The following is an 18,289-nucleotide window of genomic DNA, read 5'->3' as shown; positions in this document are numbered from 1 at the left end:
AAGATGTCTTAGGTGGATAGCTTAGGTGGACAAAATGACTACATCCCTTAGCCCCAGGCTCAGGTGTCAGGGAAGAGGTGAGCACACCAGCTCTCAACATTAATCACCTTTAATCTGCGGGAGTCGCCACACATTAAATTGAACTTCTGCCTACAAAGTATGGGCGCCCCAAGACCATTTCTCATTATGCAGAGCTAGGAAAAATGGTTTCCTACAGTACAGAGAAGGCTGGCTGAGAGCCTTAGCACATGAAGGTCAGTCCCAGGCCTCCGCACTGTGATGTCATGAGTGCCAAGGAGCTCCATGGAAGTGTGACTTCCCATTAACACTCCCAACACACCGAGTTTAAACACTGGGTTGAGATGAGGGCTATTTGTCTCCATACTGAGGCATGAAATTTCCAGATAAGCTTAGTTAAATTTGTTGCATTGACCAGTAGTTACTTTTTCTGTTCTAAGAGAGGCAAGGAAGGGAAATAGCAAGCCTAAATTACAATGAAAGGAAGTGAATGGGATGCTGGGTTCTGTTTTTTTGTTTTTTTGTTTTTTTTGTTTTTTTGTAGCAAGACAGAGAAACTTAGTTGGTTTTTTCTTTCTTTCTTTCTTTTCTTTTCTTTTCTTTTCTTTTCTTTTTTTTTAAAAAGAGGAAATTGAACTTTGGGGCCCAAGGTCCTCAGAGAAAGGAAACTAAGAATGGTCACATTCAGCAAGTACCCAGCCAAGCACCCTAAGAATGGGTGGATTGGAGCTGCTGTGGAAGCCTAAACTAATATTTTGGAACCCTTTAAGGAAAATGATACAAAATTATAAGTTTGGATTGGGCAACAGGCCCTTGGAAGCAGCTCAAATAAGTGAGGGGCCCAGGGAGGTAGGGTTTCATTAGCTTCATTCTAAACCCACCTCTGGGCCTCTGCATCCAACCCTGCCACGCCCATCCCCTTTTCCCTGAAGAAGGCAAACTTGAGGCAATTAAGGCTTCGGGGGTGCGGTTTATGAGCAGAGGCAATAAAAACCAAAGACACAGTGTTGTGCCAAGCGGTGACTCAAGGCGGGATATGAGACGAGTCTCCAAGTATTTGAAGGGTGGAAGCGTAGAGAAGGGAAAAGAATTGGTCACTGTTCTCGGGTGGAGAGAGAATGGGGATACAATTAAGGAGAGAAACTTGTGCACAAATCTCCACCAGGAAATGCTGGCTAACTGTATTTTTCTGATACCGTGATGTTGAGTTTCCCATGGGAGGCATTTGAGTCTCTGAGAACTGGAACTGGCCACCAAAAATGAACCATAGGGAATAATCCTAAAAAAAGGTCCTGCCGGGAGTGGCTGGACACCCGCAACACTCATTCTCAGTCCTGAATTCCATAAGGCTGACACATGGCAGTCTGCAGATTTGTATCAGGATGAAAGCCAACGGGAGGAAAGAGGGCAGTTCTGCAGAGAGAAGCCTCCTCTACCCACATTGTGCTGACTGGTAGGGAAGGAAAGAAGAAAATATGAGGGTATAGCGCCACCCAGCGGCATGAGGAAGCCATGCAGCCTGGAAGCCAGCCTTCTCCAGAGCAAATTGGGATCACAAAATTCTTGTCCACCCTTCTCCCAAAGCAAAGCGAGTTGTGTCACAATGAATGAAGGGGTGCTTGGGTGACACATAAAAGACATCCAGGGGGCCTGAGGGATGGCTGGGCTGGTGAATGGACTTGTCACCGAGCCTGATAACCTGAGTTTTGATTTCTGGAAGTCACATGGTAGAAAAAGAACCAACTCAGAGTCCTCTTCCATAAATGTGCCATGGCCCTGCACACACACACACACACACACACACACACACACACACACACACACACACACACGGTAAAAAAAGAACAAAGACAGCTTCAGGAGAGGCATGGTGTAGCAAAGACAAAGAGGAGATAGCCATTTTCAAAGGATGAATGGCTTTTTACACTAAAATTGAAAGGTCAAAAGAATGCTGGATGGTGGTGGTGCATGCCTTTAATCCCAGCATGCAGAAGGAGGCAGAGGAAGATGGGTCCCTGAGTTCAAGGCCAGCCTGGTCTACAACTTCCAGGACAGCTGGGGCTACAGAGATAAACCCTGTCTCTTTGGGGGAGGGGAGTAGGGGGTGTCAAAAGAAACTGAGGACACTCTGGGTGGAAGGAAGAGAAGAGCTGCTGCAAATTCTGTGTCTGTACAATTCTGAGGACAGAAAGAATGCTCTGTGCTTCTAGTGACTGCCAAGCCGGGACCTGCTCCTTAATGGCTGCTCGGCTTCATTATTGCTGTTGCTGTTACTGCTGTTCTTGTAGCTTGTTTGGAGAAAATAAAAAGATGGCCATTCCTTGCTTGAAAGTTGGGAAAGAAATGGTGGTCATTATAGAGCCATCGGACCCTGGGCTTTTCCCCAGATCTTCAGTCCTGTTCTCTCCCACCCCTTCCTCATCTTCATCCCTATCCAACACACTCAACATGAGAAGAGAGAAGCAGCTGTTCATGAACTGCCTAGAAAATGGAGACTGCACACTGAACAAGCCAGTAATCACTCTGCAGCTTCTGAAGCTTCGACACTGCAGAGCCTACAGCTGCCTCCTGTGGGTCACTGAGAAGTTACAGTGGATTGATATTTTTTTGTGTGTATTGACAAAGAAGTCAAGCCCTGGCTGGCCACACCTCTTATTACCTAGGGAACACGAGGTAGAGAGGGGACATCAATCACCCTTTGCTTCTTTACAGAATGTCCCCTCTGCAAATGCAGATCCATGCTGCTCTGGCCTCTGGCATAATCTCCGGGAACAGCTGGACTGTGATTACCCTGTCAGTTATTAAATGCCCATGTTCATGGCACAGCAGCATTTAATCAAGAGGCATTCCTCAAACTACGAGAAGAAGTAGGGGGTGGGAAGGCAAGGAGGAGGGAGGAGACTCAGCCTTCTCTCTTGCCACTTTGCAACAGAGACTTGTACAGACAGAATCCGTCCACCCTTCCAGACAGACTACAAGGCGCTGACTATGGCCAAGGTAACCAGCTTCCACCTTTGATTTCGCAGGAGAAACTTTAGCGCCTGGCTCTTTGCTGAGGTACACCCCATCAACTGGCTGTCCTTGTTATCATGCGCTAATGCCATGTTTTTCTGTTAATATACACTGATGTGAGCATAGACGCTACTGAGCCACCTATAGTGCTTCTGCTCTGTCTCTTCGAGAGAGAAGAGGGTCACCTTGGGAAGGGATCAGTCAGCATATGCAAAGAAAGAGCTCTTCTTAGGCTCTGACACTCTAGAGCCATGTTAAGAAAACTTGTGAAATGAGATTTGTTCTTACAATGTGAAGTACCGACTATGGGGAAAAGTCATGTGATGAAAGATGCTACATGGTGCCGGAGTGGGGTGGGGGGAGGGTAATTGTTGAAAAGTCTCCTGAATGAGATGTCTGTTTAACTGTCAACCTGGGGCTGAAAAAGGCCAGAAGAGTGCTTGCCTAGCGTTCCCAGTCCTGACCATGGCAGCACACACATGTAGTTCTATCCAAGATCATCTTCAAGGCACAAAGCTGAATAGTCAGATGGAGGTCACAAGCTACCTGAGACCCCGTCTCCGACGAGTGGGGATGGGAGAGAGTATAGCACCTCTCCTTGGTGGGTGTTCTCTCTGGAAAGAGCCTCTTTGAGTCATTTCAAATTGTTCATCCTTTACTTCTCAAATCATCTCTTTCACTCTTTGCTTGGCGCCTTGGTTGAGGCTACAAGGTATGCATCACTGAGGTAAGCCTCGATATTCTTTATTTATGAATAACCTGGAGGAACATATATAAATACGTGACTTGAAATGAATTAATGATAAAGCCAAGAGCTGATCTGGTATGGTATGATAGTAGATGACTTCCCAAGCCAATTAAGGCTGAAGGACCCCTATTAAAAATAGAACCCTTGGGTGGACATTTGGAATTGCCTAGATCCTCAGGTTTGGTCTTTTTATAGAATGATTAAAGATGTTTTACCTGCAAGTTCTTCCCCTTTTCAAGCCATGGATATCAGATAATGAGAGAGGATACCCACCACAAAAATGCTCACACATCATGTCTAATGCTACAGTTTTCACAGGAGCTAAGATATTGAACCAACCTACATGATTACCAGAGATGGATAAGGAAAACCTACTGTACATCCCTAATGGAATTGTATTCATCTGTGAGGGAAAATTAATTCATGAAATGTACAGAAAAATATATGGAAGTGGATACATATATTGTGAAATAAGTCAAACCCAGAAGGAAAAAAAAACCTGTTTTCTCTCACATGCAGATGCTAGATTTTGGTTATTGTATACACAGGAGCTTCATGGACCATAAAGGGGATTGTGAGGAGGAGAAAAGCTCCAAATGAAAGCAGGGAGGGGGTAATAGAATGGAAGGGGGTTGAGGAAGGGGTTGGTGGCAGTGGGCACTGAGAAGAGGACAAAGAGCAAGAGCAAAGGGGAAATGTCACCAGGAAGCCTACTACGTTGACTGCTAATTTATGAAAATGAATAAGTAGAATACTCAGCAAGGGTAGTTCACTGGGCTGGAGCAAAGGTGGAAGCCAGTAGTTTTGGAGACTACAAAGAAGATAACATCTTTGAGCAAATGGCAAGTGACAGTCCTGGCAAGCCATGATCCCTCCTCCTCCTAGATGGGGCGGGTGATCCACTCACTGATTTGTCCTCAGTCAATGTCACCCTGAGTCTTACAAAGGCTGATGTTTCTTGGTGGAGTTAATGTGTTGAATACTTTTTTTAAAAAAATCGCATTAGCAGCTTGGTTTTCAGAAGTCATTTCTTCTTACGTTCTATAGTTTGGATATTTGTACACACGGTCACTGTCATGTTTGCACTGTGTGTGGTATGTAGTGCTTCTGTCCTTGGAGATTCTTCAGAACAAAGGGTCATGGCCATAAGCCGTTAGATGGAGATTGATTCTGCTAAGCTGGGGTGCATAGAGATTGTTGGGTCTGGGTCATTATTTACATCCTTAAGCTAAGCAGATTTGGGCCTGATTAATTCTGATAGAGATCCCACGAGAGCTCAAGATGGTCTGCTTTATGAACCATCTGGAAGCTAAGCACAAGGTCCCCTTCTGCCCAGCGATTGCAGAACCTTAGGATGCTCAAAACTGACCACGGTTACTTTTCTAAATCAAATTCAATTCAGATCACATAACCATAATGAAGTTGATACAGTTAACATTTATTTTTGAGACAGTATCTGATGTAGCCCAGGCTGGAATGATCTTCCTGCCCCTCTTTCTCAAGTGCTGGGACCCACAGGTATGCGCCACCACACTGGAATTAGATAGTGCTGGGACCAAACCCAGGGCTTCACACATACTAAGCAAGCATTCTCCAAATGAGATGCATACACTCTACCATCTTTATCCTGAAGGCATCAGAAGTTCTAACTCCTTCCCCTGGGGTGATGCAACTTGATCATATATATATCACATGGAGTTCTTTAAATAGGTAAAGAATAAACATTTATAGGAAAATAAATGAAACTGGTGAGCAACTTGGTAAACAAAATAAGCCAGACACAAATATTGCATGTCTTCTCTCATATATATATGTGTATATATATATATATATGTGTGTGTGTGTGTGTATATATATATATATATATACACATTTGTCTATAGGATACAAAAGCAGAAGGGGACTTCGGGCAAATGAACAGAGAGAAGGAATCTGAATGACAGAAAGGGCTAGGGGGCAAATATAAGCAAAATATAATGACATGTATGAAAATATTACCATAAAACCCACTACTCTATATACATGAACAAATAATTATAAAAAGCACACAGAAGGATGCTGAGAGCTCGGCTCGTTCCCTTGCTGCCTCTGCCTGGGATTCATGCACTCAGTGGGCTCCTAAGGAAGTCTGCCCAGGCATGCATACACACACATTCCCTAGGACATGCCCTCTGGAAGGCAGGCAAACACGGACTCTCCTGCCTCCTAAAGCAGATGGGAAAGACACTGCCCCGCTCACATCCAATTCGCTCTGACTTTAGAATCCCCCATCATCATGTCTCCTGTCTGGTATCGCCTTCATCCCTCTGTAAACCTGTCCAGTGTCTATCCTGCCATCACTCTGCCTATGAAAATCACTGCTGCTCTGCAGGAGCTACACAGGGTCCAATTGGATGAGGATCATCACTGCAGTGCTTGCTCCTGGCCACACAGAAGCATGGCTTCCACAGGGCTCCTGGAGAAAGCGCTCCAGGGGCAGGCTTTGCCCATCTGTGTTGAAGAGGAGTGAGTGGGGCCCTGTGAGCATGCTACTCAGCTCTATGTCCTCCTACCCTGCTTGTGTGTTGCAGATGGAGTTCCAGAAGGGTTCCTCTGACCAGCGGACCGTCATTTCTGCCGTCCTCAACATGCTATCACTCGGCCTCTCCACAGCATCCCTGCTCAGCAGCGAATGGTTTGTGGGCACACAGAAGGTGCCCAAGCCCCTGTGCGGGCAAAGTCTGGCAGCCAAGTGCTTTGACATGCCGATGTCCTTGGATGGGGGCATCGCCAACACATCAGCCAAGGAGGTGGTACAATACACCTGGGAGACTGGGGATGACCGGTTCTCCTTCCTTACCTTCCGCAGTGGCATGTGGCTATCCTGTGAGGAAACCATGGAAGAGCCAGGTAATTCCCTCACACCAGCCACACGACCTGACCTGCTTTCTCAGTTACATTTTTCTTTGTATTGTGTATGGGTATGCACCGGGGGTATGCACGTCCACATGCACATGCATGTGGAGGTCAGAGGACAGTGTGCAGGAATCCATTCTCTCCTTCCAGTATGTGGAGCCGGGGGATCAAATTCAAGTAGTCAGGTTTGGCAAGCATGCATTGAGCCATCTCACCTGCCTTTAATGAGAAAAATGTTTACTGAGACATTACCTCAATTAGAAGCCCAGGCTGTTCTAGAACTCATTATGTAGACCTGGCTGACCTAGAATTTGCCGCAATCCTCCTGCTTTGGCTTCTTGAGTACTGATATGAGACACCATATCAGGCTAAGGCAGGCAATCTTGGGATCTTGTGCAGGCAAAGAAACCCACTGGGCTGACAAGAGGCTGAGCAGCAATGAGAAAGTATAAGTTTTCCCAAACCCCCATGGGCCTTAACGTCCAAACTCTTTCTGTTACCTTTTCCCTGTGGCCCCTTATAACACAGTCAAAAGTCCCTGAAGCTTTTCATCTTCTCTAACTTCAGCAGACGTGGTTTAACAAAGTGTTGGCCCTCAGGCTTTTAGACCTGACACTTTAGAATCATTAGAATCTTCAAGTGGGCTACCTGTGCTGCTTAGAAACAACCTTAGCTCTGCCCAACTAGACCTCTGCATGAACGACTTCATTTCTGTAGGCCTTGGTCTTCCTGTTAAATGAAAGGGCTGGTGTGCATCACACCTAAATTCTCCTCCCTTGTTGGTTAAGCATTAGTGTTGCAATTTAAATGGTAAGGGGAAACTACAGTGGCATACTCCTATTATAGAACCAACACTCCAGAGGCTGAGGCAGGAGAATGAGGAAGACCTGAGCTACATGGTGATTTCAAGAGCATACTGGACTGTCTAGTCAGAGAGTCTTGAAAAAACAAGAGCTGGACATGTGGAGCTGGGGTTGAATAGTTAACATGTGCAAGCCCTGTGTTGGTTCTCGGGACTTTAAAATGGATGGATGAATAGATGGATGAATGGGTATGGATAGATAGGTGGAAAGAGATAGATTGATAGATGCACACATACTTATATAGATACATAGATAATGTAGACGATATACATAATGTAGAGAATGGATAGGTATGTAGGTAATATAGATTATAGATAGATAGATAGATAGATAGATAGATAGATAGATAGATGGATGGAAACATTTGGGGGAACTACAGACAAATGTTTCCAAGTCTCGTGTCTCACTGAAATTCACACCAGTCAGTGTGTATACCCTAGAACAGAAAGAATGACACTTATATCCTGCCTCCACCTCCTCTTCTTCCCCACTCAGAATATTTAAAAGTCACAGTAGGGCCTGAGAAGAGTTCTAAAACCTGAGATTATGTTCAACTTGATATTAAAATTTCCACCAAGTGGGCTAAAGGGAAAAAACACGGAAGAGAAATAAAAATGGGCGGGGTATGAGAAAGGGGGGAGCACAGACATTTATCACCTGTAGCCTTGTGGCCCCTGACACTGTCCTAGTTACAATTCTACAAATAGTTTTGGTCCAGCAGCAAAAGGACTTGTTAACATCAAGACAGGAAATTGAAGCTCTGGCCTAGGAAGGTGCATCCTCTTCACAATCGGAGATGAAGGGCAGAAAACGAGTCTTGGATGACTCATTCATCAGTGCTTTTGCTCCTGTTTTCAAACCGAGACATCACCTGAATGAATAGTGCTGTGAGCTCCTCAGGGGCTGTCAGGGCAAAGGGAGCAGGGCTCCGTGGGAAGTCTCCCCCTCACAGTTCCAGGAACTGCCTTGTGTCACTGACCCTTATGTGTTTCAGGGGAGAAGTGCCGACGTTTCATTGAACTCACACCACCAGCCCAGAGAGGTGAGAAAGGACTACTGGAATTTGCCACGTTGCAAGGCTCATGTCACCCCACTCTCCGATTTGGAGGGGAGTGGTTAATGGAGAAGGCTTCTCTCCTCCACCTCCCTTGGGGGCCCGTGGCAAGTACGTGTTCAGTAACTGTAGACCTGGGCTCCTCTGGATCTAAACTGTACTGTGATCTTTCTCTACCTCAGAGCCTCACAGGCAGACAGGAATTCCTCCCGAGGCTGACTCTCACATGTGGGAATACAGTTCACAAATTGAAAAGCGCCCCTTTTCCTCCCTGTTTTCTTATTGTTGGGAGGTGGGGGGATGTTTGGCTTTGGTTTTGTTTCCTTGAGATAGGGTCTCGGTAGCTGGGCTAGCCTTGAGAAGTCACTCTCTCCCTGCTTCTACCACCCTCTTAATGGGATGACAGGTGGCTGCTGCCTCGTCCAAGTTCTTCCTTACTATATGAGGAGGGGGGTCCAGAAAATAAAACCATATGCCCAAATTAAGGAGAAAGATAAGAGTGATGATTAGCACAGGGTTTGTGAAAATGGAGGAACCTGTTTCCCAGTGAGGTTTAGCAGTGTGCACAGCCCACCACATGTGTGTGCACAGTGATACACAGGTTCCCCGTGGACATTGGGTGCTTCTTTCAGCTTTGTCTTCCTATTTTCCTCTGGGCCTCTGACTTCTGGTGGGCGCGTGCGTCCACAGTGCTTGCTCACCGTCTGGGTGGGATTTCTTTTCCTGGCTCCTCACAGAGGTCCTCTGGCTGTCCCTGGGAGCCCAAACTGCCTATATCGGACTTCAATTCATCAGCTTCCTGCTGCTACTGACAGATCTGCTGCTCACCAGTAACCCTGGCTGTGGGCTCAAGTTAAGCGCATTTGCAGCCGTCTCTCTGGTCCTATCAGGTGAGTGGCCGCGCAGCGACAGAGTGTGCCTCCTCGCCAGGTGCCTTCGGATGTTTTGCTTCGTTTTGCTCATTCTGTGAGACAGGGCCCACGTAGGCTAGGTTAGACTGTAACTCACATATAGCTTGCTAGCCTCGAGTTTCCAACCGCTGGGATTAGAGGTGTACAGCACCGTGACTTGGTTCACAGGGGCCAGTGTGGAGTGCCACCTGGATCTTTGTCCCAGAGAGGAGGAAAGGACTGGGAAGCAAGAAGAAAAGCTGGGGGGGGGGGGTAGGATCTGGAAAGGTGTCTCAATGGGTAACTTGTTGCTCAAGATGGGGACCTGAGTTAGAATCTCCGGCACCACATAAAAAGCTGAGTGTGGCCATTTGCACCTGCAACCCCAGCTCTGGGCATGGGAGCATCAGATAGGAGCATCCCCATCCTTAAGGCTTGCTGGCTGCTAGCCGAGCCATCCCCATCCCTAAGGCTTGCTGGCTGCTAGCCTTGCCAAAAAGTAGTGAGCTCTAAATTCAGCAAGGGACCCTGAAGCAATAAGATGAAAAACCCGAGCAACCTTGTGCTATTACTCAGGCACTCTCACACACTCATGTATACAATCACAGAGAGAGGCAGCAGAATATACTGTGCAAACAGCTTTCACTTTAAATTGAAGCATGTGAAACTTATGCATTCTGTCCTTCATACACGCTTTCGCTTCTAGGTTCCTTTATTTGCAAGCTGTCTCAACAAGTAAAACTTTAGGCTGGATTTACTTCCCAACCTGAATATTTAATATATATCTTTACCACACAGTCAATATTGGTTAAAGTTTAAAGTGAAATAAAAATCACACACACACACACACACAGAGTGGAGAACAATGTGTAGGAAGAATTCAAAATGAGCAATAGCCATGAGAGTGACTCAGGTTTTGTCACAGCTCTCGACCATTGTGAGGAGATGCCTCTCCCATAGTCTCCTGGAAAATGTGATGGCAAAGGAGCCATGGATGCCTGGGGCAGACCCTGGTCTATGGTCCCAATAGCTAGATGCTACACACATCTGCCTCTGCTTTCTCGTTCCTCCATAGGTCTTCTGGGGATGGTGGCTCATATGCTATATTCACAAGTCTTCCAGGCAACTGCCAACTTAGGCCCGGAGGACTGGAGACCACACTCTTGGAATTATGGCTGGGCTTTCTAGTAAGTAATCCTTATACCTTGACCCTTCATAACCCAGCTCCAGGTCGTCCTCATCCATCAGTCAAATGCAGATCAGGACCAAGGGGACATCCTCCCTCTCTCCTTCCTCTTTCTGTCCCTCCCTCCCTCCCTCCCTCCTTCTCTCTGCCTTCAGAGGGCGCAGAGAACATTCTTCTCTCATGCTTTGATGCCACCTGGTGCAGCTTTTCTGCTCCACAGCTGTGACAGCTGCTTCTTGTCTGACCTCCACACTGTCCTAGAGCAACAAGGCTGGTTTTATATGGCTTGTGAGAACTCTGCTACATGTCCTATAGTTTATGACTCAGGAGATTAGAGAAATACAGACAATACTTATAATCTTGAAATTTGGATTGAATTCCATCTGATCCCGTTGATGATCCTCAACTGAAATCTGCTGCTGCATCTAGTGTATACTTCCTTACTCCAAGAGTAACTTCTTCCTAACTCCAGCGTTTCAAATTCTACTGAACTTGCTAGAAATATCACCCTATGGCGCCAGCTGTCACCACGCAGTCAGTGCCGGAGTTCAAAGTGTTGGCACAGTAAGAGCTTCAACACCAACCCCAGGTGCCTCGCACAATACCGTTTCCTTCCACACTCTAGCCTTAAATACAAAGGGCTCGATCATTTCAAATCTCTCTGGTGGGGTGTGAGATATCTCATGTTGCCCAAGTTAGCCTCTAACTATGTAGCCAAGGCTGGCGGTGAACTCCTGATTCTCCTGCCTCTGCTTCCCCAACGCTGGGATTTCAGGCTTGCACCACCTTCCACACAGTCAAGCTGAATGTCACCTTTACTCTCTGTCCCCCTCCCCCTTCCCCCTCCAGGAGTCCTTTCTCCCTTTTCCTGAATAAACCTCCACTAGATCTGCTTAAATAACAATAACAACAACAACAAAAAAAATGGCATTAACGGCACAGAAAACACACTATACTGGGCTCCCATTTCAATCAGAATGAAGGTACAGCAGCGCTTGTCCACATCTGATCCTATCCATTTCCTCAAGCTCCACTGAGTTGCGTGCGGTTGAGGACTCATCAGTCCGCCAGCCCGGTGTCGACTTTGCTGTTTACCCAACCAGTCAGGCTTTACTTATAGTCCATTTTCTCTCTTTTTTGTTTGTTTGTTTGTTTGATTTTTCAACCAGGGTTTCTGCTTCGTAGACCAGGCTGGCCTGGAACTCACAGAGATCTACCTGCCTCTCCCTCCCAAGGGCTGTGACTAAAGGCATGCACCATCTATGGAACCACAAGGACCTGAGTTCGAATTCCTAGAACCCATGTAGAAGGCAGACACAGTAGCGCATGCCTATAATCGCTATGGATTATAGATTGAGAGAGATGGGAGGCATGGGGAATTCCTGGAAGCTCATAGGCCAGTTGCCCTGTGTACTCAGTGGCAGACAACCAAAGACATGTAGCCTCAAATAAGGTAGATGGATCCTAGAAGCTGTACACAGACAACACAGACACACAAAGAAACAGAGCACTCTGGGGCTCAGGGATAACTGTGCAGAGATGGCAGCCCTGGGCCTGCCCTTCACCAGCCTTTAGCCTCCAAGCGGGTCTAACCTCACAAAACCTCCTGTTTCCTGGGCTTCCCAAGATGGCAGCGAGATTGAGGGGTTTGGCTTCCTGAGTCTTTAGGAATGTGTTTGTAGTTGTTCCCTGCAGAGCTTTCTCCTTTCTCACACCCAACCAGCTTCTCTATTCACACCCAGCTTCCACTGTAAACGACCCTGTGCCAAGAACCACGGTATTCATAATAACTGAATCCCACTAGAGCGAAAGGACGTCTTCGGAGCTGTAGCAAAATGTGTTCATGAATGACTCAAAAGGCTCAACTTGGGAACAATTAAACAACATTGGGCAGTGGAGGGAAGGTCACCCCAGGATCAGGGTGAAGGAATCTCTTCCCTTGGCAAAGGGCATGATGGGAAAAAAGAAGGGGTGGGGGTACATCAGAAGCCTGTCCACTACATAGATCAGAGCCTGAAATGTGTGGGACCTAGGAGATTTTGTTGGGGTAAATAAACACACCACGCAGGAGGTATCCAAGCATGGTGGTTAGTGGCAAGTGGTGGAATTCAGTGCAATAGACCTCCTGTTTTCTCTTTGACTACAAAACTAAGGCAGATGAAGTCCTCTGGTCTCCACCCTTCACAGTAGCCTGGTAGAAGGCAATATATATACTCAGGTTCCCATATCCCCCTAAAGACAGCACCTAGTCTCTGGCAGAATGCATGCTGCCTTTCTTTCCAGAGTCAGCCTCTTACTGGCCCTCCTTTGTGTTTGCCCCTAGCACGGCCTGGGTTTCCTTCACCTGCTGCATGGCGTCAGCTGTCACCACCTTCAACACCTACACTCGGATGGTGCTGGAGTTCAAGTGCAGGCACAGGAAGAGCTTTAACACCAACCCCAGCTGCCTGGCGCAGCACCACCGCTGTCTCCTTCCTCCGCTGACGTGCGCAGCCCATGAAGGGGAACCTTTGACCAGTCAGTACCCCAGCCATCCCATCCGCTCTGTCTCCGAAGCTATAGACCTCTACTCGGCACTACAGGACAAGGAATTTCAACAAGGCATCAGCCAGGAGCTAAAGGAAGTGGCCGAGTCATCCGTAGAAGAGCAGCGTTAGGAGTTAAGTGGGTTTGGAAAGCAGACTGAGCCCTACCATAGGCGAGGCGTCGTCGTCGTCGTTTACAATCAACATCTGCTTAAGCAAACATGTCTCCTGGGCCTTATTTTTAGAGACTAAGGGAACCTCCCTGCGCCTCCCAAGTGCTGGGATTTAAAGGTATGCGCCACCACTACCCAGAGGGCATTGCTCTGCCCCCTTCCCCTTGACACTGCTTCGCTCTCTCTATCTCCCATCTCGAGTCTCCAGAAGCACCTAACCCTGAATCTCTTTGCTGATTGCTTAAGGCAGGCTCTAGACTACACGCCACAGATCGAAAGGCAAGTGTGAAACCGTTCCTACCTTTAAGAGTCTGGGAAAGCATGCTCAGCTGCCTGAAAGTTGAAGAAACGCAGCTAAGCATTGTGATCGTGGCTTATCTGTGATGCGCTAGGGGTCGTCTTGGAAGTCACACACAGGAAGGTGGAGACACTATTGAGGGTGCCCTGCGCACTTGCATGACAAGGGTCTTGAATGCTCCTAGCAGTTAGTAAAGCATGATTAAATGGGTTGGTGGCAGAGTCGGAGAGAGGGCTCAGTGGTTCAGAGCACTCACTGGCTGGTCTCCCAGAGGACCTGCATTCCGCTCACAGTGGCTCACCACTGTAACTCCAACTCTGGAGGATCTCATGGCCTCCACAGGCACACGCGTGCACATAAAGCCAGACATATGGGCAGGCAAACCTCCCCTACACATAGAATAAATCCCAAAACAGTTAAAAAAAAAAAAAACAGGCTGGTTAAGTGGCTCAGTGGTTAAGTGCCTGCTGCACACACCTGACAGTCTGACGTTGATTCCTAGGTCCTTCCGCGGAAGGAAATTGACTCTAAAAGTTGTGTTCTAACATCTGCACACATGCCATGGCACATATAACGATAACATTTTGAAAATAAGAACATTACTAAATATGGCCCTAGAAACCACTAGGAAGGTAGTATAATACATGGAGGTTGCTATAGCCTATAGCATCAGGCTCCCTTCTAGAAATGGCCTCCTGGGTTCCCAGAGGAGACTCATACAGGGGCTTCTACCATGAATGAGACTGGGGCAGAGAGATGCTCCCCTCTGGATACCCACTTGCTCACTCATCTCAGAAGCTAGCCGCGCTGTTTTCTTCCACAAAGGGTGCCAGCCGTCTACTCACCTTTATTCTGCAAGGGAAGTGAGACATCCTGGTTAGCAGAAGAATGAGGAGGACACGTGTATATTCCTGTACACAGCATTTATTTGTTCTGTAGCAGTTCACATTTTAAACGGTACTTCCTGGCAACAACCCCTGGGCTGCTTCTCAATGCAGGTAACGTGGACAGCAATTCTCCTCCTTGGGGTTAGTTGGTATCACCACACCACCCGTTCGGGGGCTGGTGAAGATGTTGTGAGGAGCAGAGCAGGGAGGGCTTACAAAGGAAGGAAGGGAGAGGCGGGGAGACCCTTGCCCTGCAGACAGCACTATTACTGAGGAGTGCTCAGGTTGGTTCTGTGGGCCCCCCACATTGAACGCTTCCTATCCTGGCTACCTGGGTGCGCTATTGTCTGCATGGAGGAGGACGTTTAGAGAGGCATTTGACAGGAGGCCAGATGAAGCCATCTCAACCCTCAGCTACCTTTCTGTACCAGCTGCAACAGGAAGTAAGCCTAGAGTGTCCGTTGCATTCAGCAAGGAGGCGATTCACACTTCTAGTGAGAAGTTAGGATGTTATCTACCAAAACACGAAGAATTCAGTGGTCCTGTCCGTGGCGCTCCCCCTCGGCTAAGACTCAACCAGCATAAACAGCTTCCAGCCCGAGCAGCACCACCCAAACCTGTCTCCATGGGGCATCTTTGTATCTTAGCCCTTCCAGCACGGGCTGCCTTCTCCGAGAACATCCACCCTGCTGAGAACACTGTGCCTACAGAGGCTCGATCAGGCCATAGGACCACCACCCATCTGACATGCCGGTCCTCTGAAAGCTAGTCCACAATCCAAACTCTATGCTAAGCTCGTTTACTGGCAGAAATTCAACTTACTAGAAATAACCTAGAATCATCTCCAGACTCTAAAAGATCCTACTCATTGTTCCCCTGCCCAAAGTCAACCTGGTCCCATATGACTTCCAAATATGCTTTTCTGCTCTTCTGGCAGACGTACCAACAAGTCTGGTGAGGCCGACCTGTAGGACGGACCAAGGACCGACCTCTGTCACCCATAACACCTATGGTGGGCAATCCGTAGATAGCCCCTTAAACCTAGAGTCTAGTTTCTGGGATTTCTTTATTAACATGAGTTAAGCAGACACACCCACCCAAGGGAAGAGAGAATCTGGTTTCCCCTCAAGAAGTGTGTGTTCATTGGTCACCATGAGAACAGACAGCACATCAGATAATGACACAGACATTTGAAAGAGTTAAAAGAAGTCACACATTTACATAGAAGGGGGCAAAAAAGGATAGGAATAATTCTAAAGAACTTGGTCATTATAAAAAGTTACAGTATTTACATGAGAACTTTCTCAGAATATGCTTCAAAGCTCTATAAGGAGGGAAGAACATGGGCCAGCGAGGTTGCATACCAGACCCAAGGAGCAAAAGTCCAGAAAAAGATCCCTGAATATAAGAGGAAGCAGGAGGAGATGGAGATGCCCCAGAGAGGGCTCAGAGCAAGAGGGCAGAGCTGCGGCAGGACAAAGCCGTGGGACTTCCGACCTTTAGGCTGAGGACAGTGTGCATGCAAACCCTCTATCATTATTGCAGAATCAAAGGTCATAGCTGCAGAGCCATCGAAGCTCGAAGAGCTTGACACAAGGACCTGGTCACAGGAGTCCTGCAAAGTCTTCCCCTTGCTCCCTCTGTGATAGGAGCATGTCTGTCCTCACGAGCACGCAACAGGTGGCGAGTCTAGGAGACAGATGAGCATCCTGGATAACTAGCCCCATCATAATGTGTTTCTCACTGCTGTCTAGAGTTGAAAAGGAACCACAGTATAGACAGAGGGAAAACAGCAGGGCTTGACCCTCAGGACCAGAGAGAGGGCCATCCAGACACATCAAGATGGCCAAGCCAGACAAACTTCACAAGGACAAGAAACGGAATCCCTGAAGCTTGGGGCATATCTCAAAAATAATTGTTCAACACAGACACACACACATACACACACACATAGGGCCTAAGGCAAAACAACATAATCCTGCTTGTAGGCCACTGGATTTCCCCGCAAGGGTTTATAAATTAAAGGTACAAAAAAAATTAAAACAGCTATAAGATTCACATTTCCAAAGTATCCACACAGAGTTCTCCAGAGAAGGGGTTAGTGCAGGGACAGGAAGGTCATGAGATTCCCCAGCTAAGCGGATCACGCTACATCTCAGCTCCAACAGGCTGCCAAAGTACACTGATCCCAAGTGCTGCACGGCCCCGAAGTCATCCTCTCTCGAGAGAACTGACACAGGAGAGACAGGAGCCAGTCACTATAGTTCTGAGTCTGAAGAATTCCATTTCACTAGATCTGTGGGGGAAATTACCATTATTATCTTCTTAAAATGAGATTTCCAAAGCAATAGGAAATCTAAAGATCAGAATCTCACTAAGATTCATTTTCCCTGCGTATAGATTAGTTCCAATAGTTTGTGAGCCCCAGGGACTTGGTCCTTCTCAGTGATAAGCTCTTCAACTTTGAACCTGGCCCAAATATTCTTTAAGGGAAAGGGCTGGTATTTTCAGCAAGGTATGGTATATAGGTTCTGTAAACCAAAGTTGCACAGACGTAAACATCATTGGTACCCTACTTTAGTAAATGCCAGCCAGGAAGATCTACCCCATCCAGTCATTGGGATGGTTAAAACAAAAAAAAACCCACGATGCCACATTTCTAAATACATACGTCCCACACAGAGGAAAATAATTTCTATAACTGTCCACTGATCACTAAACGTGTCAGGATATGTGTGAGCCTTACACACAGATGTGATTAAAACAATTTTTTTTTTTTTTAGTTAAAAAGTAATTAAAAGCTAGTTACCTGATAGGGAGAATCAACAAATTTTATCCTAGATAGGAATCTTCGCAGTTCCCCATGGCCAATTTTAGGGGTGGTCTCCTTCAGCTGGACCATCTGGCCTTCCATGAGTGCCCAGCGCAGGCTAAGCTTGCTGACCACCAGAGAGGTAGGGTGTCCTTCAGGGCTCATCCCTGTTGTCCTGGTGACATAAAAGGCATCTTTCCAGATGTCGTTGATTCCAACTGAGGAAGGACAATGACAAGAAACCATTAGCAAAAGAGGAGTGGTTCTGTCCAGCAGCGCGGGTCATCGTGCGGATTTACATGGCAGGCACAAGGACCCACACTCGACTCCTTGCCTTGTCTTTAAAATAGGAATTAGCAGTGCTTGTCTGAGAAGAACATGAGGTTTTCTTTATTCACCAGTCAGGCTCACTGGCACCTCTCACTAATACACTGTGAGCTTCCATCTCAGCCAGCATTCCTCCAGTCTACCGCTTTGGCTCACCCTGCCTCTTTTTCTGTTGCCACTCTTCTCTCTTCCTCCGCCCAGGGTTTCAGGTAACTGTAGTGCTTTACTCTGGATGACCAGGGCAGAGTATTGTCCTAGCTTGGTAAGCAGCCTTGAACTGGCTCTGTAGCCAAGGAGAAACCTTTGGTTCTCCTGCCTCTACCTCTCCAGTGCTGGGATCAAACCCCGGGCCTCTCGAGTGCTAGGCAAGCGCTTGGCCAAGTGGGCTACATCCCCAGCCAGTGAGACTCTTACTTACCATGTTCTATGCAGAAGTTGCAAACCAGCTTCTTTATATCTCTTACATGGATTTGCAAGCTCACACCCACCCACTCCCCGACCAGTTGACAGCCTGCACATTCCAGATCAGCTTTTCTGTCCCAAGAAGACCAGGGCACAGAGGACAGACAGTTTCGCTTCAGCTCAAGGCAAAGAACTGTAA

General features: G+C 47.2%; 2 protein-coding genes across 8 annotated transcripts in view; one reads left to right on the top strand and one right to left on the bottom strand.

The window, feature by feature from the left end:
• Gsg1 (germ cell associated 1) overlaps positions 1-13,411 on the top strand; it is a 16,338-nt gene extending 2,927 nt beyond the window's left edge. For both annotated transcript variants that reach the window (XM_031383661.1, XM_031383662.1), the window contains 5 exons: positions 6,349-6,667; positions 8,531-8,701; positions 9,328-9,480; positions 10,556-10,667; positions 12,990-13,411. In XM_031383661.1, coding sequence (XP_031239521.1) covers positions 6,349-6,667; positions 8,531-8,701; positions 9,328-9,480; positions 10,556-10,667; positions 12,990-13,323 — 1,089 coding nt within the window. In that variant the 3' untranslated portion in view covers positions 13,324-13,411. The remainder of the gene's footprint in view (positions 1-6,348; positions 6,668-8,530; positions 8,702-9,327; positions 9,481-10,555; positions 10,668-12,989) is intronic.
• The window catches only part of Fam234b (family with sequence similarity 234 member B), a 114,760-nt gene that overhangs the window by 42,600 nt on the left and 53,871 nt on the right, over positions 1-18,289 (bottom strand). For 3 of the 6 annotated variants that reach the window (XM_031383654.1, XM_031383658.1, XM_031383655.1), the window contains one exon: positions 17,359-17,579. In XM_031383654.1, the coding sequence (XP_031239514.1) occupies positions 17,359-17,579 (221 nt within the window). Of the gene's footprint in view, positions 1-3,618; positions 3,790-14,568; positions 16,846-17,358; positions 17,580-18,289 lie in introns of those variants that run through there. The other 3 variants (XM_031383659.1, XM_031383660.1, XM_031383656.1) reach the window with 2 other exon arrangements.

Source organism: Mastomys coucha, unplaced genomic scaffold (assembly GCF_008632895.1).
Source record: "Mastomys coucha isolate ucsf_1 unplaced genomic scaffold, UCSF_Mcou_1 pScaffold20, whole genome shotgun sequence".
Classification (NCBI taxonomy): Eukaryota; Metazoa; Chordata; class Mammalia; order Rodentia; family Muridae; genus Mastomys; species Mastomys coucha.
Note: the sequence above shows the minus strand (reverse complement) of the source record. Positions and strands in the feature narration are given on the sequence as shown.